The sequence below is a fragment of the Camelus ferus genome, chromosome 1, assembly GCF_009834535.1.
Source record: "Camelus ferus isolate YT-003-E chromosome 1, BCGSAC_Cfer_1.0, whole genome shotgun sequence".
Classification (NCBI taxonomy): Eukaryota; Metazoa; Chordata; class Mammalia; order Artiodactyla; family Camelidae; genus Camelus; species Camelus ferus.
In genome coordinates this window covers 83,618,043-83,644,691 of record NC_045696.1, presented here as the reverse complement: position 1 = coordinate 83,644,691, position 26,649 = coordinate 83,618,043, and the positions used below count along the sequence as shown (strand labels likewise).

The 26,649-nt window shown below is 39.1% G+C and overlaps 1 protein-coding gene across 18 annotated transcripts in view; it reads left to right on the top strand.

Annotated features, from left to right (window-relative positions):
- The window catches only part of LOC116665336, a 101,110-nt gene that overhangs the window by 46,062 nt on the left and 28,399 nt on the right, over positions 1-26,649 (top strand). For 10 of the 18 annotated variants that reach the window (XM_032484754.1, XM_032484747.1, XM_032484734.1 and 7 more), the window contains one exon: positions 18,336-18,406. The exons of 1 other annotated variant lie outside the window; for it this stretch is intronic. In XM_032484754.1, the coding sequence (XP_032340645.1) occupies positions 18,336-18,406 (71 nt within the window). Of the gene's footprint in view, positions 1-1,671; positions 1,723-12,281; positions 12,507-16,450; positions 16,571-17,651; positions 17,812-18,335; positions 18,407-26,649 lie in introns of all 18 variants that reach the window. 7 more of the 18 variants (XM_032484792.1, XM_032484790.1, XM_032484804.1 and 4 more) reach the window with 4 other exon arrangements.

Here is a 26,649-nt window from a genome sequence, read left to right as displayed (position 1 = left end):
ACTCTACCCTTTCCAAGATTTTTCATTGATCTTTCTAGTCCCTCACTGGATAAGTAACTGAGATTTTTTTTTTTTCTGAGTTTTGTTTTTTTTCAGGGTAAAACTATGATAATATTCAAAAATTTTAAACTACATTTTGAGAAGCTGGTTTTCCAATTAAGTTTGTCTAGCTTCTTTGGAATTTCTCATAGCTATTTTCTTATGTTCTTGTCTAAAATTCAAGCAATTCTAAATAGAAAATTTTTAAAAACGTAAGTTAGAATATTAACTTCTGATGGAGAAATAGGGATGAGGCACATAAAAGTGAGACAGGCCTGAGAAATCTATGCAGAAGGGAGGAAAACACGACAAAATCTATGTCCAAAGAACACTTTTGAGAAAGTGAAATGTGTTTACCGCAGCTGTTTCGCCATTTAAATGAGCTGAAGCTCAGTTCTTGTCTTTTGCGTCAGCAGTGGCAGAGCCAGCCCAGGAAAGATTAGAGGGAAAAACTCCAGCAGTTTTTCATACAAAAAAATGTATAGAGAGTCTAAGTGAAGTAGTCAAAAAAGACCTCTGCCAATTACAAACCAGAAACCATAGGCCTTTTTTTTTAGATTCCACATATGAGTGATATCATATGGTATTTTTCTTTCTCTTTTGACTGGTATTTATAAAATAGATAAACAAGTTTATACTGTACAGCACAGGGAACTGGATTTGGTATCTTGTAGTAGTTTACAGTGAAAAAAATATGAAAACAAATATATGTATGTTCATATATGACTGAAACATTGTGCTATACACCATAAATTGACACAACATTGTAAACGAACTATACTTCAGTTAAAAAAAAAAAAAAGAAAGAAAGAAAGAAGGAAAGAAACCATAGGTCACAGGAGAAAACTCCTGCAGCAGTCCAGGGAGTAAAGAACTCCAGATAATGGGCGCCACCTAGTGGGAAACTGGAGGATTCAGGGAAAACAGACCACAACAGGATTTCAGAATTTGGAGATGGCGTAAAGCAATTATTTTGAGTTTTATTCGCTCTTTCAATAAACATTCACTGAGGACTATCTAAGCTCTGGGCACATTAATAAGTTATAAGCATTTTTTGCTAATGATTTGCATTTAAGTCCACAGACCTAGATGTCCATGAACTCCCAATTTCATTTTTCTATAACATAATTAGTATCGTTTTTGTTTTAAGTGTATACTTACGTATTTCATTTTCCTTGGAGAAGTTACAAATTGTATTGTGTCTTTAATTTTGTTTCTTGCATGTTATTTGTTAGATATGTAATTGATTTTTTGTGAGTTTATTTTGTATCCTATGACCTTGAAAAACTAATTTATTAGCTCTAGACGATCATGTTAATTCTGCAAAAAGAGAGTTGGTCACCAGAGGGGAGGGAGGGGGATGAGTAAAATAGGTGAGGGAAATTAAGAGGAACAAACTTCCAGTTACAAAGTAAATGCATTATGGGGATGAAATGTACAGTGTGGGAAATATAGTCAATAAGGTACAAACTTCAATTATAAGATAAACAAATACTAGGGATGTAGTGTACAATGTGATTAATTTAATTAACACTGCTATATGTTATATACAGAAGTTGTTAACAGTAAATCCTAAGAGCTCTCATCACAAGGGAAAATATTTTTTCCTTCTCTTTTATTTTGTATCTATAGGAGATAATGGATATTTGCTAAACATATCATGGTGATCAATTCATGATGTATGTAAGTAAAGTCATTATGCTGTACACATTAAACTTATACAGTGCTGTATGTCAATTGTATCTCAAAATGGATAAAAATAGTATAAAAAGCAACAGTTTAAAAACCTTGATGAAGTTTAAATTATCAAATTATTTTGGCTTTTGTGATTTTTAAGTCTTGAATATCAGGAAATCTTTGCCTGAACCAGTGCCATAAAATTTATCTCTTATGTTTTCTTTTAAAAGTTTGCTAGTTTTAGATCTTATGTTTAGGTTATGATACATTTCATTATAATTTTTGTATATGTTATGAAATAACAGTCAAAGTTCATTTTTTGCTTATGGCTACCTAGTTGTTCCAGTACCATTTGTTGAAAATTTTATCCTTTACCTTTTGTGTTGCCTTCAAATATTTGTCAAAAGTCAATTGTCCATGTGTGTGTGGATCCATTTATGGATTTTATCTGTTCCTTTGGTCTGTAGTTCTATGTTTAAGCCAGTGAAAGTTTCTTTTCATTGTATTTAGATATTAGTTATAAAATCAGTTTGTCAATTTCAACAACAAAAGCCTGCTAGAATTTTATTTAAGATTGTGTTGAATCTACAGATCAATTTAAGAGAAACTGACACCTTAACAAAATTGGTATCTCCCCATTTACTTAGGAATTCTTTAATTTCTATTAGCAATGTTTTGTCATTTTCAGTGTATGTGTTTCACACATTATTGATAAATTTACCTCTAAGTATGTCATGTTTTTGATGCTATTGAAAAATTTTTAATTTAAATTTTCAGTTGCTCTTTTATAGTATGTAGATTATAACTGATTTCTTTATTGACTTTGTGTCCTGCAACCTTGCCAAATTCATCCATTAGTTCTAGCAGCATATTTGTAAATGACTTAAGATTTTCTACATAGACAATCATAGTACCTGTGAATAATAAAAGTTTTACTTCTTGTTATCCAATTTAGATGCCATTTAGTTCTTTTTTTTTTTTTTTTTTTGCATAGAACTTTGAGTACAATGTTGAATATAGTGGTGAAAGTGAATATACTCGTCTTGTTCTCAACCTTAGGGAAAAATATTCAATCTCTTACCATTGAATACTATGTTAGATTAAAAAACTTCCGTTTGATTCTTAGTTTCGTAGGAATTTTAAATCGGAAATAGGCTTAAGTGTTGTAAAATGCTTTTTCTTATCTATTAAGATGATCATATGATTTTTCTTTTTTAAATTGTCAATATTGTATATTTCTGGGAAAGACCCCAGTTGTCAAGCTATATTAATCTTTTTATATATTACTGGATTCCATTTGTTAATATTTTGTTGAAGATTTTTCCATCTATCCAAGCAAACATTATGATTTCAAGATCTGATCACCTTGGATATGAATGTACTTAGAAAATGCCTTTGAATCAGAGACTTCTTTTCTCCACTCTAACCTTGAGACTGGCTTTTTAGTATACTTTTTCACTACCACTTCTTTCTTACCTTCCCCTCTTATATTTACAAACACCTAAACAACTCCAAATAGAGCTAGAAACTCAGGGACTAATGCCAGTGACAGAGAAGAATCAAAATAAAGCACAATCATTTGTTTAGAAGCAAAACTAGATACACACAAAAAATTTAAGACCTTAAAATGTTCTTGGAGTTCATACCAGAATCCTTACATAAAAAATATCTGCTAAGTCATGATTCCTTAAATAAACCTATCTTCCCCAGCTACCAGCATTCAAGACATATAAAAACAATTTATTATTAAGATATATTAATCTGGTTTTGTTTTATTACAAATGTTCCATAGCATTTCTCTCCTCTAGTTTCAATCATAAATCTGCAGTTTCTGCATTTCATTATGGACTAAGTAAGTGTGGTAGACTGACCGAGGAAATTAACCTCTAACGCAGCATTTTTTTCATGAAAAAATGCATTTGAAATACTAATCTCTCTTTATTCAAAACCAGATTTCCTAGGAATCTAGTCTACATTTATTGCCACTTGTTCCTCGGTTTTCATTCCCTGCTCACTCACTGCAATCTAATTTCCACACCATTTCCTTCCTAGAGTCTAGTCTTGCTGAAGGCACCAGGGACGTCACATTCATTGTAGCTGACCACCTCTTTTCAATCCTTACTCTCCTTGATTCATCTTTACTCTTGATAGTATTGGTTGCCTATTTCTCTTTGTTTCTAGGATACTTTTTCTTCTCGTCCTCTTAATACTCTGACCATTTTCTATTTGTGTTTCTACCTTTTCCTCTGACTCTTCAGGGCTAGGTTATTGATTTTTTTTTTTTTTATCCCTAGGCATATTCTTGCCCAATATAGACATCATCTATTGGGGCAGTCTCATTCACTCTCACAAATTCAGCTCTCTAGACTTGTACCCCTTACTTTTCTCTTGAGTTCCAGTCTCTTGTTTCCAGTGCTGAAGTATAGTTTATCCTTCTCTGCCTTTCCTTCTCTGTCTCCGTGGAGTCATCCACTCCACTGAACATCAACTCAGTTTCTCTTAGTTACCTAACCATTAGCTAGGGCCATTCAAAGTTGGACTTAAAAGTGACTGCAGTCAGTCCTAGAGCTGTTAAAGGTCCGCACAATGCCTTTTTGCAAATTTAACAAAGTCACTCTCATGCGTGAGATACCGTACTTCTTAAAACAATGTGTAATAACTTCCATCATGTAATGATTTATAATGAAACATTTTGTGCAAAACTATAGTGACTAAGGTGTAAACGACACTCCTTTAGATAGTGTGCTGTCTTCTGTCAGGCAGTATACAAACTGTACAGATGTATACAATGGAGTAATATTTCATATCCTTATGGCTAAGAAAGAAGGGGTCAAGATGGTATTCACCACCCCGCTGGGGCCCTACCAAAATTTAAAAAATTCTAAGGAATCTTATGACTCCTGTGACTTTCCAGTGGTTCATGGAGAAAATGATTAGTGATGTGAATTATTGGGAAGAACAAGCTTAAATAGATGATATAATTACATTAGAAATATCTTGCAGGCATATGAACAAATGTCTTGGTGATATAATCTCAATATTGTTCCTTGACTGATGTCATGAAATATGTGAGATGTTCAGTGTCCAAACAGCTGCTAAGCATAAATCCTAAGAAAATATAGCTCATAATCTTGCTGGCATGCCCTACAACAAATATCTGAGAGTTCAGAAAGTTTTGGGGATTCACTGGTTTGCTAAGCCTTTCAGTAATGTGAACTGTAGGTTCCAGACAATCAACAAACCATCGTGAATATAATACATGAATGAAAACAGGCATCTAGGACATTTTAGGGAAGGCAGAACTTACTATCCTGTGGGGCTGTTGAGAGTTTGTAGCTTTTCTTTTTCTGAGCATTATTTAGTCATTTGGGAATAGTGTCTGATAAAAGGTAATGGTGGCAATTCCTGGCAGAAGACTGCAGTGCTCAATAGGGCATTCCCAAGGGAACGGGCTGAGGGAGTGCGTGGTGGGGGTTAAAGTGAATATCTTCACGTGTGCTTCCAGATTACTGCCAGAAACACTCGGGACAGTTTTGCAAGCGGCTGGGTGATATGTAATACTTACTGGGAAAATATATATATATATATAATTATTGAAGTGTAGGAAAGTCTAGTTATTTATTATATATGCATATACTACATTATTTATACATGTTAAATATGGTTATAAAATTAGATCATACTGTATGCATTTGCATCCTTACTTTTCATTTGTCTTGTCATGAGCATTCTGCCCATGTCAATTATATGTTCCAAAATCATCACTTAAAAGTCTGTGTAGTAGCTCATTTTGTGCTATGATGTAATTTGTAATTTTGTTTTTACTATGTTTGCCTTTTAAAATCTTTATAAATAACACAGGACACAGAAACAGAAGAATTATATTGTCTGTTTTCTGAGGGGGAGTTAATTAGGCTTCTTCACTGGTTTCTACTTGGAGGACGTGCTGGGGATTGAACCCAGGACCTCTTAGGTGCTGAGCACGTGTTCTACCACTTGAGCTGCAGCCTCCCCCCAGAAATAGAAGAATTATAAAAGAATCCAAAATCCAGAAAAAGATTTATGTACAAAAAGTTGAACTACTTCTTTGGTATACACTCCTGAAGGGAGATTTTGTGAGATGGTTGAATCAGAGTGTTTCTGTGGGCGTTGGTGTGTACTTTTAACTTGGTTTCCAGAGAGGCTACACAGCTTCTCTTTGACAGACTAACTTGAGTGCTCTATGGGGGGAAGATAGTAGGTGTAACGTAACTGGATGTAAACAAGGATTTGGAAAAGACTTATTTCATCCTTATGGAAAAGTTTGAGAAATGCAGAGTAGATAATAGTTCAATAAAATGGATTTAATGTACCCATGGGTGCTGACTAAAATAAAGATACCAGCTTTAGAAAGAGTTTCTAGAAACTTGCCACTGGGATCTCTTCTATACAGTATTTCTTTTAAAATCAATGATGTAAATGATTATGTAGAAAAGCTGCTTAGAAAACTTAACGATCAAGAAAATTGACATCTAGGAAGCAGTTGTTTGGTTAAACTTTGGGGCACCAGAATATAGTAGTTAGCTACATGGGATTTGGAGTCCAATTGGATTTTAAAGATCAGCTTCACCACTTGTGGGCTTTGTAACTTTGGTCAAGTTACCTAACCCCTCTCAAGCTAGTTATCCTTTTTTTTTTTTAAATAAAAAGGACCTCATTTTGGAGCATTTTTAAGGTCACGGCAAAATTGAGAGGAAGGTATAATAATTTTTCATTTACTCCCAGTCCCCACACATGCACAGCCTCCCCATTACCAACATTCCCCACTAGAGTCAAACATTCTCACAGCTGATGTACCTGCGTTGACTCATCATAATCACCCAAAGCCTATAGTTTGCCTTGGTGTTGTACGTTCACAGCTTGGTGTTGTACATTCTATGAGTTTAGACAAATGTATAATGACACGTATTCTGCCTATTCACCCCTCCCTCTCACCAACGCTTAGCAACTACTGATCTTTTCACTGTCTCCATAGTTTTACCTTTTTCAGAACGTCATATACTTGGACTCATACAGTACACAGCCTTTTCAGATTGGCTTCTTTCACTTAGTAATATAAATTTAAGTTCCCTCCATGACTTTTCATGGTTTGATAGCTTATTTCTTTTTAGTGCTCAATAATATTCCATTGCATGGATATACTACAATTTATCCATTCACCTGCTGGTGGACATCTTGCTTGCTTCCACATTTAGGCAATTATGAATAAAGCTACTATCAATATTCATGTGCAGATTTTTGTGTGGACATAAGTTTTCAGCTCCTTTAAGTAAATACCAAGGATCACAGTTGCTGGATCTTATGATGAGAGTATGTTTAGTTTTGTAACAAAACAACAAACTATCTTCCAAAGTGGCTGTACCATCTTGCATTCCCACCAGCACGTAATGAGAGTTCCTGTTGCTCTACATCATAACCAGCATTTGGTGGTGTCATTGTTCCAAGTTTTGGCCATTCTAATAGGTGTGCAGTGGTATCTTGTTTTTAATTTTCATTTCCCTGATGACATATGTTGTGGAGCATCTTTTTATGTGCCTGTTTTCCACGTGTATAGCTTTGGGGAGTTGTCTGTTATGGTCTTTGGCCCATTTTTTAAATCAGGTATTTTGTTTTCTTATGGTTGAGTTCTAAGAGTTCTTTGTATGTTTTGGAAAACAGTCCTTTATCAGATGTGTCTCTTGCAAATATTTTCTCCCAGTTTGTGGATTGTCTATAATTCTCTTGATACTATCTTTAGCAGTTTTAATGAAGTCCAACTTATAAATTATTTCTTCTTCCTTTGGTGTCTCATTATCCTTTTAGTTATGACCCTCCTACCTGTTCTTGTTCTTACCTACTTACAGAGTGTGGACACATTTTTCATGAAGCATTTTTAATTATTAATTAATTAATTAAGTGCACAGTTATTTGTATAATTCCATCATGGTAAGATTGCTATTCCCCTTCACTAAGACAGTTAATTTCAATCAGAAGATTTATGTTTTCCCTCCCAGAGGTGAGGGACTAGAGAGTGGAGGAAACTGGGAATAAATAAAGACATTTCTTGTAGCATTGTTGTGAAAAATGAAAAATATAAAAGACATAAAATGCTTAACATGCTTCCTATCACACAATAACTATATAATTAATTATTACTGATCCAAAGACGTCTTGGCAAACTGGAAAAATGAGTCTAATTAGTAGGATCAAATATGCTAGGGAGAAATATAAATATATGTACCTGAATCCAAAAATGACAACATTATTGAGTATAAGCTTTAATGATAAAAATATGATTGATTTAGTTAAATGCAACATCAGTAGTATGATGTGTCTATCAAAAAAAAAAGTCAATACGACCTATGGCTGCATTAGTAGAAGTAAAGTGTTTAGAATCAGGGAGGTGATAGTCTTGTCCTACTCTGTGCTAATCACACTGTGCCTCAAGCAATGTGTTCAGTTCTCCACACAAGATTTTAAAGAGGCTGGGGTCTGGGTTTAGGATTAACATCTATTTTGTTTTTAATGTATTTGCTTAAATTGTTGGGATTTTTCTCCCCTAGTAAAATAATTTTGAAGAAAGGATTTATTATGTTTTATGTGGAGAAGAGAAGTTTAGAGGGATATGATACACATCCTTAAGTATTTCAAAATGTAAGATCTGGGCAAATTAAATAAAGTTCATTTGGGTACAAGTACTAGAAGTTAGGGAAAGCTGGAGAATTTCACAGGATCTAAGGACGACCTGAACAGTTAGGCATCAGTGAGGCAAGAGTCAGGGAAGTTTCAGTGTTTCACTCGGTAACAGAGCTTGAATCTCCTTTTTCTGGACGCCGCCAGGGACGTATCTCAGCGCCAGCATCCCAGTCTCTTCCCAGTTCTCGGGAGAGAGAATCTGACCATCCAGTCTGGAGCAGGTCCACTCCTGGGTCAAGCATGTATGGCCAGGTAGTGAAGTGGGCCTCAAACTTAGGTTCCTAGAAGTCAAAACCAAGAATGGACACTTCATGTACTCCCACTAGAACAGCCTCCCTTTACTTTCTTTTTTCTGTCTTCTCTGAAGTCCAGATAGAAAGATGTTAAAAGTTTATTGACATTTACTTCCTTTTCTTTCAGAGTATTGGCCTAAATCCATTATATGACAGTTGCTGTTGATCTGTGCTTAAGACTGAGCAGAAGGAAACGTCCTTTATTGAGAGATTGCTTTTCCTCTGAAATTGATGATTAATGTGATGCACCTTAAAGGGTAGAGGACTATATTTAAAAACCCTGTGCAAAGGGTGACTGTTGGATAATGGAGCTGCTTTCGATCTAGGTCTGCAGACACAGTCCCTTTTTAGACTAATGTTTTAGAGAGCTAGTGAATACATAGTATTTTTTAATACAAGAGATGAGCTTTGGGTAACTGAGATTTACAATGTAACTTAACTGCTAATCCATGAGTATAGAAAAGTGAATATAAATTTCATGGCAAAAATATATCAATTTTGAAAAACATTTTAACCAATATCAATGGCTTTTAATAACTTAAAACCATCTGGGTTTTTTAAAAAAAAAATTCACTGAGCCAGGGAATTTTAAAACGTCTTTTAGATACTATAATGTTGTAATTTGAGAGTTGGCAAGCTTTTTCTTAAAGACCAGACAGCAAATATTTTCAGCTTTGCAGGCCATACTGTCTGTGTTTCAGCTCCTTGGTTCTGCCATCGTAACCAACAGACAGCTACAGACAGTATAGAAACAAATGAGCACGGCTGTGTTCCAGTGAAGTTTTATTTACAAAACCAGGTGGCAGATGGGATTTGGCCCAAGGGCCATAGTTTGCCACCCCTGTTTTAGCTAATTATGCAGTTGTATTTGTTTGGGCTTTTAGGAGCTCAGACCCAACTTTGCAGTCCGCTTCCAGCATGGACCGCACCGCCTGCAGGCTGCATGACAGTCTGTTCATGTCATCTTTCCTTTATGCCAGTGTTCTCAGCCACCTTTAAGATATTCTGTTCTATAGTTAGTATCTCAAACCATCACATGAATTCATTTTTGAAATTAGATTGATATAACTGAATTAGATTAAACATAGCTTTTAACTGGGAATTGACTTTGTGTTACTGTAGATAAAATCCTCAATTCATAAGGTGTAAATTTATCAAGCAAATAGCAAAACAGTACTGTGGTAGATACGAATATCTGTGTCGGCCATGGTAACTGTATCTGCCTCGTGCTATGGCAGCTGACTTTTACCATCTCTTTCTCGCTAAAACTCGAAGTCTTCAAGGTGGGACTGACGTTTTCTGGCTCTCTGCATTATTCATCTTCTTCCTGGATATTGGAGAAATATCATTTTCTGTATATTATATGTTGGGCTATATTCATAGGACTTAAAATTAAAAACACACAAAGATAAAAATTACAATCCAGACCTCCCCCGACAAAATCCAGTGGTTCTGGCAGGTCTTTACTTCAGAGTCTCACAATGGCGATTCACACGCCCAGTGCCTCTTAGGATTAGATGTACTTCAGTTTAAAAAGATGTCTGCTTTCGAAATGGAAATGAATGTTTCACAAACCAGTCATTCATGGACAACCTTCATAATTTTTGTTATGTTTTATAAAACTTTTTCCTTTTAACTTAATAAATGTAAAACAAAACTATGCATTGTCAATATAAACAGAAAATCAGTATCATTTGTCATAGAGAAGGTAATTGAAAATATAAATATATCATTTATATCAGACCTAATTTTGTCTGTTTAGTACAGGGGTAATTGCTGCATTTTTGGAAATACTGGTTTAAGTAATTTCTGCTTCTTGCATCCCTGCTAATCTTAGCCTAAATAAGCAATCAATCGGTTAATCAATCAGGAACTAAGACTTTACTCCCCACAATTTGCTTCTACCCCTGCCCAATCAATAGCCTTATTAATTTCTTGAGGCTCAGTATCTAACAGAAATTGACTCACCTTAAGTTTCCTGCTTCCTCAAATTACTGGGTCCAAATATGTCCTGTAGATGTTGCATCCTTCTTGTCAACATCCACCCAAGGATCACAGAAGACTGAAGGAAGGATTGCACATGGCAAACACACAGATTTCCTTTTTAAAGAGAGAAATGACAGTTTCAGACCTGAATTTCTTTTCTTGGGTATATTGATTTCTAAAAATCAGGCTTTTTTCCCCTTGACTAACTCGACATTTAATTTCTGGAAAGGATGTTAGACTTTTATGATTAATGTACACAGAGCTAATCAGAAAATAGTATCTTAAGGAGTAAAAGATGGTCCTACCTGTCATTTCCACATTACACAGAGCAAGCACACTGCATTTTTTTTAAAAAAAGCATTACTTAAGATTATGTAATAGTTAAGACTTGGTATCATGTCTTAAATCTCTTTCTTTATGATGCAAAATTGATTTTAAATAGACCAAAATATTGTTTGTACTGTGGAGGTGTGGATTTAATTCTCGATTACTCTTATAATTTGAGATAATTACTAAAAATATTTGAAAGAATATTAGTCTAAGTTTTGTCAAACCAGCAGGTGCCCCCTGAATCTTTGCCCTTTGCTTGGCAGAGAGGACTTTATGGAAAAGACACAAAAATGTGACCTAGTTAGTCTGACACAGAAGTTGTCCTTCTAAATTTGAGATCGGTCCAATTGGCAGTGTGATATTGACAGGCTTAATCCCTCCAACTAACTGCCATTTCCACCACTGAAAAGGATTGCAGGGGTCACAATGTCCATCTGTCATCCTTTCCAATGAGTGAAACTACTTTAGATTTAATTTAAAAGCCCACGACCATGCCCCCTAAACAAATGGTAAAGTTGCTTCATGTACTTTTGTAAGACACATCGCTATCTGTATAATGAGGACCTACTGAACCCTTTCAGGAACTACCTACGTGTGTTTGATGTTTCACCTGCACCCAGCAGGGGATAGAAAAGCAGTCAGAGAGCAAATGTCTATCCTAAGATTAGTGGTTTAAATTCTGCTTGTCGATATCTGTCTCATCATTATAATAATTCATACCTACCCCATTCATTTTGTGCCATGTACTGTGTAAACAATGTGTATAATTCTAACAACAGTCCAGCACAATGGGTAATTATACTCATTTTTCTGATGGAGAAACTGAGACTAAAACGTTAAGTACTAAAGCAAAGCTAGCTTCATGTTGAATTCCAATTGGCACCCCAACCAAATATTTCTATTTTACCCCATAACCTTCCCTTTTCATTCTGCATGCCTTTTAAGTCTGGAGTCTACATGATTGCCAACTTTAGAATGCCGGAAACTTACTCTGTTTATTTAGAATTTGAATCAAGAACACTAAAGCTGCCAATCAGAGCTTCTGATTGGCAAGAGATGACCAGGTCAGCAACCTTGAAGTCATATGATGTGATTAAAAACAACTTTTAAAAGCTTTGTTTAACCTATATGTTCTGATTGAGGGGGTCCATTGGCCTCAAGCTGTGTACCACACACCTCCACACATACACACACACAAATAAAGTTGTTGCAAATAAAGATTCTGAATTCTCTACTTTCCAGGAATTTCTAGAACACTGGATGTGGCTTGCCTATTTAAACCATGATTCCAACAGGGTCTTTCTGCTGAAGTCTGTGTCCTTGACTGGACTTGTGCATTGATGGCGACCCAGGTTGATTCCATGCTCTCCTAGAGAACATCTTCCCCAAGCCCCTCCCTCTCAACCAGCGTCCAGCTTTGGCCTCTGCTGTCACTGTCTGCATCAGGGTACAGGCTGTTAACTGGCAGTAAGTGGGCCGTGCTTTCCCCTTCCACGTGTATGGTTTATCTAACCCAGTGTTTTTGTTCATTGTTTTTTAGCATCGTGACCACATTTAAAATGGAGTGCTTTCAGGAGCCAGACACAAGATAACTTATTGTATGATTCCACTTACATGAAATATATAGCATAGGTAAATCCATAGATATAGAAAGCAGATTGGTGGTTTCCAGTGGCTGGAAGGAGAGGGGAAGGGGAGTGACTGTTTAATGGGTATGATGTTTTATTTTGGAGCAATGGAAATGTTTTGGGACTAGATAGAGGTGATGGCTGCACAACATTGTGAATGTACAAAAAGCCTCTGTTCACTTTAAAATGGTTAATTTTATGCTATGTGAATTTCACATAATGAATGAATGGAGTGATTTCAGATTTTCTGCCTTTCTTGGGAACCTTTTCTTGCATTCTCGCTGTGTAACTGTCAGCTAGAGCCGAGTGGCCACTACTCCTTTAGATGAGAGGATGTGCTTTAGGGACCACATTGCCAGACTCTGAGTTGCTGACTTGAGTCTGAGAGTAAGAGTCAGGGTCAAGTTTCTACCTGCCCTCGCTGCTGACTTTACTATAGCAGAGAGCTATTTCTCTGTAAGCACCGTCAAAAGCAGGAAAAGAATATCTGATGAGAGAGCTACACCTTTCAAGAAAAAAAAAAAAGAGGAATCAGTGGAGAACTAAGGAAACAGATTTCCTTTCTAGAAAATAAGGATATTCTCTTATGTTTCATAGGCAAAGGAAGCATATCAACGTTGAACCACGGTCAGGTGGGAGCCTCAGTCCTTTACGCACCTCCAAGGTGGGTGGAGGGAGAGCAGGAGAGAAAGGGAACCAAATGAAACAGAGCCCTGCAGTGGCAAAGTGCAAGCGCATAAGACAAAAAGAATCCCTTCTCCCCACTACCCCTCTTCCTCTGCGTGGTGGCAAGAAGACAATGACTGGTCCTCCCTTTCAGGGAATGTCATGGAATGATATCTGACATCAACTGAAGATATTCAGTTTGGATACTTTTACTCCTCTAAGGTTTCTTCACTAGGAATCCTGTGTGGTAAAGAATTTAACATTGCCCAGAAAGAGTGCTGGCCTTTGACCTTGGCTAATTGGGAATTAGAATTACAGGCCTGAGGAGTGTCTTTGTTTTCCTGGGCCCTGGTTCATTCACCAGATAGTCTAATGCTATGATACCTGGTGGGGGCTGGCCAAACTCAGATGGTCTTAGGGTGGGGCTGGCCACACTAGAAAACCCAGCAATATTAGTTAGGGTTATGCTAGGTCAGACAACTATGTGGGCAGTGAACCCATCAGTCATAGCTATGAGATGGAGCCTCAGTGGAAACACTGAGCCCTGGGTGAATGTCCCTTTTGGGCAGTGCTCTGTATGCACTGTCACATGCTGATGCCAGGGATGTATAATGCATCCTGACTCTGCGAGGAGAGGACCGTGGGAGCCCCATGTGTGGTACTTCCCTGGACTCTTCCCTGCGTGTGTCCCTTCTTGGCTGGTCTTCATCTGTATCCTTTCCCTGTAATAAACTGCAACTGTGAGTATAATAGTTTTTGGTGACTTCTGTGAGTCCATCCAGAAATGATCAAACTCAGGGTGTTTTGGGGATCCCCACAAACTTGTGTCAGAAATGAGAGCAGTCTTGTGTGTTCTGTGTGCCCTCTAATTTCACAGTTGGCTAAAATCTTCACCATCCTACTCTTGATTTTTATTTTAGTACACACACATATTATATTGTGATTACTCCATGGCAGTAGAATTCATGAGGACAAGAACAAATGTTGTCTCCTACTTTACCCACTTCCATACTGTTGTAAATTCTTGTGAGTATGCATTACTTTATAATAAAACCATTAAAAAATTTAAGATTCTCATCTTCTCAGCATTACTCCTTTATCAAGCAAGAAGTACCATGAAGAAGGAAGATGGTTTAAAAAGATAACAGAAATAGTGAATGTGGAAACCAATCACAGAAGTACATAATTAAAGTGAAATTATGCACTATACATTATAATTTATTTTAATCCTTGGCAATATTTTAAAGAAGTATATTGAATTGGGTGTACAATGTGCCTGATTTTGAATAGCAATTAGGTCATTTAAACTATAATTAGAATTTTAAAAGAAATCATCATAATTTCTCTAAATACGCACACTGAGTCATAACATTGCTTTATAGAAACCACATCAGAAAACTATTTAAATAAAGCTTGGAAAGTTTCATGAGTTTATGTATATATTGAACAAAATAGAAGTTTTCAGTCTGAAAAAAAACTCCTCCTCTCTAAATGCCAAATTTGGGACTAAAAATAAGTATTTGGAAACAGTATTGGGAGATAGTAGTGTTTAAGAAGCACAGAAAATACTACAATAACGTAAAATAAGCATCTTCTGATTTCTCCTTCCCTTCTTCCCTCTCCATCCTGGGAGGTGGGGTGAAGTGAGGCCTTGCACTGAGGCCAAAGGTGGAACTGTTTCATGATGTCAAAGACAAAACTGTGTCAGAGACAAAATGAACAAAGTCTGTTTATTCATAAACTGGGCAAGGGAACCCATGTGTCATCACTTTCATTTCAGCAGGAGTCCTAAGTGGTAGAAAGGAGAATATGTTTATAGAGTGAAAGAAGGAAGCACGGTCTTGGGTTGGCAAGCATTCATTCTCTTAAGGTGGGACTTTTGGAAGTGGGGAGACTTGCTACTTGTACTCCACGCAGACTCCTCATTCCTTGGCTGGCTTCAGGGGTCAAGTGACCCATCTGGGGACCTTTCAAAAGAGGAAGAAATGCTCCCTGTGAGGGGTGGAGGTATTCTGTAGCTAACCATTTCCTGGAACAAGTCGGGGTCCACTAGGTCCTCTTTTTGAGGTCAAACTATCATAATGGTCCTCATGGGGGTGGGCAGAGACGGCTACCATGGCAGACAATTTCTCAGTGAAGTACAGGGTTGGACAGCCATGAACTATTATTCTAGCTGGAATTGTATATTCTTCTTCCGTTTCTACCATTTCTCCTTCCACGCCCTCCCTTATCCACTCTTTACTTTGACATCTTTTCTGATCCTTAAACATATGACACCATTTCCTGCCCTGAAGCAAGGAGCAGCGAGAACAATTTGAGAACGTGGAGCTGAGCATTGGAGGGAGAGACTTACCATGTATCTTTTTATACATTCTGATTTTTAAACCATGTGAATGAATCACCTGTTCTAAATATTTGCAAAAACATGTACAGCAGTCACTTAGCCAGCCGCCATTACTATACCTGTGTGTGTGCATGTGTGGGTGTTTGCCAGAAAGTGACTTTTTTCCACCTTCACAGTTTGTCTGAGGATAGAAGCTTAAGCTGAAAATAATTCCAGCACAGAATTTTGAGTATACTTTGCTTCATGTTTTTCTAGTATCCAGTGTTCCTGATGAGAAATGGAATGCTCTTTGTTTTTCGTTTTTTGCAGAGGACCCATCTTCCCCCCTCCCCCGCCATGGAATCTTTTAGAACCATCTCTTTATCTCTAGTGTTTTTTTTTTTCTGATTTAAAAAATAATAGTAAAATACAAATAGCATAAAATTTACCATGTAAACCACCTTAAGTGCACAGTTAAGTGGTATTAAGTACATTCATATTGTTGTACAGCCATCACCACCATCTCCCAAACTTGTTTCATTTTGAAGAACTGAAACTCCATATCCGCTAAATATTAACTCCCCGTTCCCACCTCCCTCCAGTCCCTGGCAACCACTGTCCTCTTGCAGTCTCTATGGATTGGACTCTTCTAAGTGCAATCATACAGTATGTTATACTTTGTGTTTTTATAGCACTTTTTAAAAACATTTTTCTCAATTATTTATTTGTTTATTGTTTCTTGCCTCTAATGCATTTTAAGAATAGGGACATTGCTTTTCTGATCATCCCTGTAGACTCAGAGTCGAGAGCAGTGCCTGGAGCAGAGCAGAAGGAGGGTTGATGAATGTTAGACGGTGCCCAACGAGGCAGCTCTTCCTCGGGGAGGAATTCTCTACACCGCTTTCCCAGAAGAGGTGGGAACCTGGTGGACATTTAACACGTGGTCAGCCGTCTGGGATAGGGGGTGGGCTTGGATTTGTTCTCTGACTTGCCATCTTTGTCATATTATGATGGAAATACCAAAACAACTCCCCGGTTTGTATAATTAGGATCAAATTCCTACTGTAAGACAGTTTAGGGAAAATTCTTACGATGCAAAATTGAGTGGAGTTTCTTAGTTGGCAGAGAACTGGTCTTCATCTTGTCTCTTGTCTTGAAGCATCAGACAAATACACTCATCCTCTACTTAGTAGAACCTTGGCTATGGTCTTGTTAGGGCACCAGTCTTACTTTCCTCCTGAGATAGATTTAGGCTAGACAGGGAGCTCGGCCACATTTTCTTAAAGGGCCAGATACTAAATATTTTGTCTGTCTGGGTCATCTGACTTCCGTCCTAACTACCCAGCTCTGCTGTTGTAGCACAAAGTGCCCAAGGTGACAGACAGTACATAGAGGGATGAGTGTGGCTGAGTTCTGATAACAACTTTTCTTATGGATACCGAAGTTTTAATTTTCATGTGTAATGAAATATTATTCTTCTTTTGATTTATTTTCTACCCATTCAATTAAAATCATTCTCAGCCCATAGGCTGTATAAAAATAGGCTGTGAGCTCGATTTGGTGCAAGGGCAGGAGTTTACCCACCTTGAAGGAAGGATTACCTGTGAAATATAAAACATAATTCCCAGATAGTGTAGGTCACACAGAAGACAGCATAGACATGCTTGCATTTCTTTTAGTGGAGATGTTCTTAAAGCCAACAGGAACAAAAGACCTTTGTTAACTCATTTGCAGCAGTAACCGCTGTGTATATAAACACAGTTACACTAAAACATGCCACCGCAGGGTAATAACTTTAGCTTCATTCCTAAAAGAAATTATTCTCGCTCTACTATTAGACACTAACTGAAAAGCCTACATTGAGTAAAGCTGAATAAGTTATTGTCTTCATATTGGAAAGGAAAAGTATCATGTCACGTTGGTTGTACAGAGAGTCCATGCACACATATAAATTCTCTTCATTGCCCTTGGTGTTCTTTCTCTTCAACCACTCAGCTTAAGGATTCAATCTACAACATTCTACAGGAGTCTGCGTGTGTATGCCATCGGAGCTGAAAGATGGGAGAGCCCAGGCACAGAGTAGTTAGGAAACTCGCCTGAAGTCACACAGCTACCACACGTGGAGCCTGACTCAGACCCGGGCAGTATGACCCAGGTGTTTGCTCTTTTCCCTGCTGTGCTATTTCTAAACCATCACACCTTCTCATTTTCATGCTAATAAGAGTCTCTCTCTCCAAGGGAAATTGTTCCCTCTATAAAAAGAGAGTGAGAATTTAAAACTATTTCATCTCCTTCAATAAATAAACTGTGATACATAAACATTCAAGTTTTAAGTACAGGCTGTCTCACACTCCCATCAGCCTGGCAAAGTGAGTCCTGACGGAGCCCGACTCAAGGAAACCACCTGAGCTCTCCACACAGACCCCAAACAGCCTTGTTAGAAGGAGGTTTAGGACTTTTGTTTTGTTTTGTTTTTGGTAAAACCAGGATAAAAATTCATTCTTCAATAGAACTGCTCACCTTGCCAGCTTTTATTATATATGAAAAGCATAACTAAATAAATAAACTTTCAAATTGGTGCTAGTAAAACACCTCTTAGACAGAAATGTTTCCATCTAATACAAAGAGCTGAGCAAACGCCGTGCTGTTTTTAAGTACTAATTGTAGAATATAATGCAGGAGCCACTGTCTCTTGGAGGAAGGATGCTGGAAAAGGTCTGTTCCAGAATGCTGAATGTGGGGGCTGGCAGGTAAGTGCCTTTGGCAGTTAAAACAATTTTCTCTTCATCAAACGTCCCTGGGAAACTGTATTATAAAGAAATGAGACTCTGTGGTGATAACGGTTTCTTCTTTCTCGGTAGTTAATATGTTTTTAATCTCATAATTTATCATTGCCATTGATAAGTTTTTTTTAAAGGTGGTGTAGGCTAACCTTGAGTAATAAGGATAAAATTAGACAGAAAACGCCACTTTTTGATGAGGCAGTTATTCACTGTTCTTTCTTCTCATATTTTCGAATACTTTCTACATCTTCAGTCACTTCTATCCCAAATAATAAGTAAGAATAACTTGAACTTATACTGCATGATGTAACTTATGAAGCGTCTTTACATATGCAAGCTAAGTTTATCTACACAACACTACAGGTGTTCTTGCCCCTTTTTATGGAGGAGGAAACTGAGATGAGGTGAGCTGACTAGGACAGTTTTCTGCCTATTCCCTCCTTTTTTGAAAATGGATCATTTTATTACCCTCGGTCTCATAAGAAGACATTGTAGAGAAATGAGACCATTATGAGTATTCTATAATTCTTCCTGGTAAGTGGTAAAGATATTTAACGCTGGGAGGGATAGGAGAAATAAATATTGCTGTTTGTCCTTTGACTTATTTCTCTTAATAACATTAGCCACTATCTACTGAGTTCTTACTCTAGGGTAGGCTTTATAAAGAACGTTTAATGTACATTAGCACATTTAATCATCACAATCCCCTAAGTGGTGGGTATATAATAGAGATGTGGGAAAAAAATCAGAGAGATGTAGAAACTGAAGCTGGAGGTATTCATTCACTTCAGATTATACATCTAGTAAATGATGAAACAGGGTTCAACCCAGGCCATCTGACCCTAAAACCTGAGCTCTTCTATGTTCTCTGCTAATTCTATAGAATAACAATACTTCCATTTTGAATTTTCCTTAGCTCTATCATTTCATGGCCCTTGTGGGGGACCAAGTTTCCTATATCTTATATAAAAACTAAATAGTTTTAAAAAATCTGAGATTTGTTGTAAGCTATGTTTGTTTGTTTGTTTGTTTTGTTTTGGGTAACATTATCTGCTGTGGAGGTTAGAAAGATGAAGCTTTGAAAAGGCAAGTTTCAGGAGCTTCAACTTACTGGTGTTTGTTTTGGGATGTGGGATGTGACAACTGGCGGAGGCACAAGAGAGAAGATTAGCTAGCTTCAAGAAGCAATGTTGAAAAAGTGGGTGCGTTCTCATCCACAAAATCTCAGTGGGAGTTTCCATAAAAATGAGTCAGGCTTAAGACGGGGGCAGCCGACTCCCACGGCATCTTACATGTGGGCCATGTGCTCTCCCGAGACTGTTAACAGCAGCCCCAGACCTTAAAAAGCATGACTCCAGAGCAAGGGTTCCAACAGTAAGGACAGATTTGGCTAACTTTACCCACGTGGAATATGGATGGGTATACGGCAGAGCTCGGACTCAAGCCCACGTCCTTTAAATATATGTTTGAAAGTAGAACATTAGTTTCATGCAGACAGGACCTAGGCAAATCACAGGGGGCACATTTACAGATTAGCATTCTCACCTCTGGGCAGCCTCGTTTCCCAGACCCCAAGCACTCAGGGCCTGCAAACTCCCCTTGGGAGTGAGAAGGCTTTACTCTGCCACCCATCTTTGAGGATGGCAGTGCTCCCAACCACACCCCCTTCCTCTGCCCCATCAACACACTGTCCCTACATCTAGCTCAGCAAATTGTACTGGACCTGCTGATGACTCATGCACGGTAAGGTTTGAAGGACTGACAGCTAGCATCTCCTGCCGATCAGCGTTTTAATGTAAAGGCAGAATCCTGGTGTTTGCTTAGCAATAATGTTCCCCTCAGAAAAGAATTTTGGGTGGTGGAATTTCGGCAGTGATACACGGCTTAGGGTGAGAAATGGGGTAGGGAGGAGGGGGGAGCTACTTTTAGGAGGAAGCTCATCTTTAGGCTGGAATCAGCAGAACTGGCTTTGAGTCTAGAACATACAGTCCCGTAGACTGTGTGGTCATGTCCAAGTCATTTAACTTCGCTACTTCCTAGCTTCTTTCTCTGTAAAATGGGGCTAATCACGAAGTCCACGTTAGAGGGTTGTTGTGGAAAGTACGTGAGCCCTTGTATGTGAAGCATGGTGCTTGTTGCATGAGGATTGCTCTATAAATACTGACTGTTATGTTCAGCCTTGGATGGTCTAGAAGAGTTGACCAAGGAGCTAGGATTGGGACTGGTTCTAATGCATAGCCGAACGTAACCAAATGTAAACAGATGGCTAGAATGCTAGTTAGCAAATGGTGCCTAACCAAAAATCGGCATACCCAACTCCTCACATCTACCTACATGTGATTTTGTTCATGAGTTTTCCTTGTGTTCTGTTATGTGGCACAGTGTTCCTTACAGAGGGATTGCCACGTAATGGTGACAAATAACTGCTCAGTGTTTCTTCTTACGTGTGCATTTTAAAAATTGATTTTAACATAAGAGTTATCACCAACACTGATTTTTACCATCTATCAGAATATGGTTTAAGACAAGCCATTCTAGTCAATAAAAGTCTAAATATTCCCCATACCAGAGATTCTCAGAATTTAGTGTGTATTAGAATCACTGGGGAGGTGCTGGTTAAGAATTCAGTTTCATGGGCTCCTCCCCCAGAGGTCTGGGCACAGAAGGTTGAGGATGGAGTTTAGGCAGCTGCATTTTTAATAAGCGCTCCCAGGTGACCTGATATAAGTGGTAAGACACGCCCATTTCAAGAAATTCTTTTCTATTACTGTTTTTTAAAGTCTGGAGAGAAACAACTGCTTATCTGGCCCAAAGTGTCCCATATTTCCGCAGCCTCATTCTCCTTTCAGTAACCTCAGTTCAGGAAATTCGATGGCCCAACCTAGATTTGCATGTGAAAGAACAACTTACCTACCAGGCATCTCCAGGGACCAGGGACCAGACTTTGAAATACTTAGAAACTTGCATTTGAATCTCAACCAAGACACTTTTTCTCCCGATTCCCAGGCTTAAAGTATCCATACACATGCATAATTCTACATCACTCTTTTCTGAGTGAGACATTTTGTAACCGTGATTTTTAAAACTTTGAACCTCATTTTCTTCTCTTTGTTTTTTCCCAGAAAGACCTTAGTGATTCTCATTTCTGAGTTAAGATAAAGCGAAAGATGGGTTATGTGTGCTGTAAGGTGTGATAAAGGGATGCTGATCAAGTACTTTAAAATGACTGGACGAAAACACCTCATGTGTACTTGCAGCCTCAGTGCCATAGCTTCAGCCAAGGGTGCGACTTCTGGCTCATGGTGGGGGATGGGGTTGCCTCCTCTACCTCAGAGCGCTGTTTTTTTGGCAATGAATCCTCAGGACCTTGCATTTCGATTTCATTTCTTCCCTCCAGCAAGTACAGGAACAAAGCATTTTCCTACCCCTTAATCAAAAGTCATAATGCCCCTGACTCTTCTCTGGGCCTCCCTAGAGTGTTTTAAAGACAACAATGAGGCCTTGGGTTTAGGGATGTATTGTGAATTGTACCATAAGTTAACAAGCAGGGGAGACACTTGTAACTCATAGTTCAGTTACTGTGTGACTCAGGACAAGTGACTTCACTTTTTTTTTCCCCGAGTCTTGATCCCAGGAGTTGTTTTGAGAATTATTGAGAGAGCATTTAAAACATGTGCAAAATCTTTAGCACTTGGTAGGTAGTCAACGATTGCCAGTTATTCCTATTACCTACTACTGCGTTTGCCACACCTAGACGGCAAGGCAGTGCAACTGCTATGGTAACAGATCTGGGCTTCCAAACAGCCAGTGAGACCTGAAAACATAATGGGTCTAGTATTTATTCTTAACGGCCTCCCATGATTTAATCCTTGAAGTATTTTGTCCTGTGGAAAAAGTAACAAAGGAAGAAGGAAGATGGTTAGGAAAGCTGGCTGAGCTAGACAAGGAGCGAAAACCAGCATTAGAGAGAGTTCTTGGGGAGGCAGCCTGTGACTCACTGTGCGGGCAACGACTCCTCTGAAACAGCCTCAGATGGCAGGGCTCGTCTGTGGCGCTTCCTTTCTGTCATGTTCTCTTTCGTGGGTCAGATAATGCATACGTTGAATTACGTTGAAAACTTAGCCCAAGAGCCTAAGTCCTTCTTTTACTGACAAGTCAGGAGCCGTGTTACCCAGAGGAAATGCCAGGTTACTGAATTTATTCAGATAGCTCTTTAGAATCCTCTGTTACTTTGTGTGGATTTCATCTCTATAGATGGCACATCTGGGATAAAGTGACAGCTTTCTAAAGACTCCCTTTTTAATAATGTTCTAGGGCCCCGAGAATTAATTATTTAGCCATCAATCAAATGTGTCTTTCTCACTTGGATACTTTGCAGTTTCAAAGGATGGGAGTTGGCAAACTTGTTAGTGCATGGGAGTCTAAACACAGCGAACATTTCTAGGACAAATTCTTGTCCGTCTTTTGGCATGGATGCTGATCTTACATATTTTTTGTACTAATCTCCTTGGGAACTTGACTCAGTAAATATTTATTGAAGGGCCTACTCTGTGTGCTGCCAAACGCCGAATAGAGCCATCACATTGCCCTGGGAGCAGGCACGCGTGTCACACAACAGACTCAGGTGTACAAGAAGGGAAGTACATCTTCTTTACTAGGGAGAGGGAGCAGACAGATCAAATTCGGAGGGTTTTTTCCCTCCCTTGCCCTGAATCTTTTCCCCCTTATCATCCAGAAAGGCAGGTAGTTTGCTGCTTCATCCCTTCCAGGGAGTGTCATGATACTTTCCAAAGAAGAAGTCACAGCAAACCTGCCTAGATTTTGTTTCCAAGGGCTTAAGCCAAGGTTCACAAACCCAAACACTTAGAAGGGTCTGGCAGATAAAACCAGATGGGTCTGTGGTGAGCTGGAGGGCGTGTGGTTTGGATAAAGGAGGCGGCTGCTGGGTTGCCCCAGCTTTTGTTCTGTGTGATGTGAGCCCAGAGAAGCCAGACTTCCAATTGTTTAAAGGAAATCCAACACTCATACAAAGAGCTTCTGGCCCAACCTGTTTTGGGGAGAAGAGAATTAGATGAAGAGATACATTCCCCAAGAATAAAAAGGGTTTTTCCTGTTTTTTTTTTTTTTCAGGAAGTTAGGTAATTTTGTGGGCTCCATAGAAATAGAGAGCTTTACCCATAGCCTCAGGCAGCCCCTCAGTGGGGGGGGGGGGGGTGACTTCATGGTGCTCTAGGGAGGTGGGATCCCAGGCACTGAGATTCCCAGGGAAGTGTCCAAAAATTTCACTCAGCCAGTAAAATGAGCTTTGGTGTAGAATCCCATTTTAAGAGGAGAAACTATGAATATATAAAAACAAACTTAAAATGCTTAATTGTTTGCAGAAGATAGTATTATATTGAGCTGCCCACAGCAGAGTGGTGAAACATAACTGGTTTCAGTTACTGAGTTCAAACCATGAATCTCAAATTTGCTTGCTGTGTGTCTTGAGGAAACATACGTAAACTGTCAATGCATCAGTTTCCCCACCTTTAAAATGGAAATGGTACTTAATGGTACTAAGGCTACCTCACGGTATTATGAGAACTAAGGTAAATAATATATGTAAGTCTTGTATGTTGAACATGTAGACTCATGAGATATTACCAGAAAGCACCTTTATTTTAATCTTCCACTGTTCTTTTAAATTTTTTAAGGCAGGGCAGTCCTGCTGCTGCTGGACAGATAACACAGGGTGATAGATACATTTTCTGCTTCATTTGAGACGTTAAGTTTTTTCAGATTTCAAGGTTGCAAATTCTATGTCAGTTCTGAAAATGGTCTGATCCCACGTGACGATTAAAACTCCAAATTTGGCTTAAAGTTCGCTCTGTCCCATCTGGTGCATGGGAAGGGAGGGGAGGGAAGCACTCACCTGTTCGCAGCTGCTGTCAGACGGCATTGTGCACACTGGGCCTGGCAGTGAGACCTGGACGACTCCTTGGCCATTTTTAAATATCCTTCCGGGCTCCCCAGTGAGAATCTCCGACTGATGCAAGCAGTGCACTGTCCTCCAGCCCCTGTTTTCTTTTCCTCTTCTCGTCCGGTGGTCCCCAGAGCAGACTGTTGCTTGCTGTCCTGTTACTTCCCCAGACAGTCCTCTGGGATAGGTTTTAAAACACCTCCATGCTGGCACGTGGTGGTTTTTAAAATGTCATTATCATTACTACAGTTGGAAATAACACATTTGCGAGGATTGTAGTAAAAGATACATTTATCTAGTTAGGCACCTTGTACATTTTTAGGTGTTTTTCTTTTTGTAAATGAAAATTTGACAATTTGATGCTTTTCCCAGGTACCTATTGTAAGTGCCATACATGAGCTTACAAAGTATAAATGGGCTAACAAAGGATTCATTAACTAAATATCTTTATGAAAAGGGCATGGGAGGCTTCCTGAAGGAGGCAACATTGGAACTGGGCTGTGGAAGGGGAGGAGGGTCTTGACACTATAGGCCCAGATAGCGGGGAGCAGGAAGGAGTAGAAAAGCAGAGACAAAGGAGGTGTGTCTGGAGCTGACCCCCTGCGGGTGACAGGGTGTCCCAACAGACTTCGATTATGGGTGGAGATTAAAGCTAGTGTTGACTGAGGATTCCCTGAGTGCTTCATTTGGACAACTTCATTTATTCCTCTCAAATCTGTGAGGCAGCTCCTGTGAGTATCCCCCTCTTATGCTAAGGACACTGAGCCTTAGGGAGGTGAAGGTAGTGGCAGCTGGGGAGGACAGGGGCAGGGAGTGGAGCTGCAGCCTCCGGGCCGGGGCAGGGCCACGCCTCATCCTGCGGGAAAACTGGGTCTTCACAGACGGGCGGTCGAGGGCTGCCGCCTAGCCGTTCACTGGACACGCCCTACAGCCCTCCCCCCGTCCCCCCCCCCCCCATTCCATCTCTCCCTCCTGCAGACCCCAGAGCCAGCCCAGCTGCCCAAAGGAGATCTCAGATGGCTCAGGTGCTCCAGGCTTGCACTCGGACCACAGTGCGCGACCCTCCAGACGCGGGTTCGTGCTGTCCGGCTGCCCCATCCTCGGCTCTGGCTAGTTTGGCTTCATTACTACTGGCTCCCCTCACTCCCAGCACCCTGCCCCAATCTCGACTGCCACCCACTCTCCACCTTACCTTCTTACTAGTAGTTCCCTACATGTCTCAGCGGGTTCCACATTATATGACTTGGGGAGATTAAGAATTCCTTCCTTCCTTCCTTCCTTCCTCTGGTCCTACTTCTGTGCTTCCTCGGGAACGCTGCATCAGGTTAGTAAGTGAAGCTGCTGCCCTGCAAACTGTCCACCAGATGGCACCAAAACATTGTATTCCAAGTAGTCCGCCCTCGCTACACCTTCAAGGAAAAGATCCCGAAAGTTGAGCTAATAAAGCGCAGCCCCAGGTGCGAGTTCAACAGAAATTAAAATTCCCTCTCCAACTTCTCAGAATGTTTGGTGTTGGATTTTGTCGAGAGAGAGACAGATAGACAGAGAGATAGAGGGAGGGAGGGAGAGAGAGAGAGCCTTTCTCAGGAAAAGATCTTTATTTTTTATTTTCTCCTCTTTAGATTCAGCTTAGAAAGTTGTGATGCACAACATTACAAAATTAGGAACATGAATATTTTCAAGGACCCTGTCATTTTCACTCGTGTTTGCTTCACTGTCCTTTTCCTGGAGCTAAAGCTCTGCTTGTTACAGAACCGCATGTCGAGACTGGAAATAAAATAGCTCCCTCTTATCAAAATAATCACCGAGATTAAGTGAACACAAATATGTGCATCCAGCGTCCTAGCTAACGAGAAGAGTAAAATTGACCATTTTCTCCAATTTTAAAATGTAATTGTCATTTTTTTACCCAAAACTTAATTATCATTGACACAGCAAAAATAGTATGAGTGACCGTTTCAATTATTGAAACAGTCAATAAAATTAATATGTATCGTCTTGGTTTTATCTTTGAAGTTGTAGGAAAGATAATTTCTTCTTCAATCAACATGATTAACAATTATGTTGCTGATGACATAGTCTGAGAAACTTTGAGGGTTTTATTGTTGTTAGTAATATTTTAGTGGCTTAAAAATACCACAACCTTTATAAATTAACCTTTTTACTGGGTGATCAAATGTCTGTCAAAATTTAGTCAAAATTTCATGAGAGGAAAGATCTATAAGGATTTGTTCTGTCAGATTTGGAGATC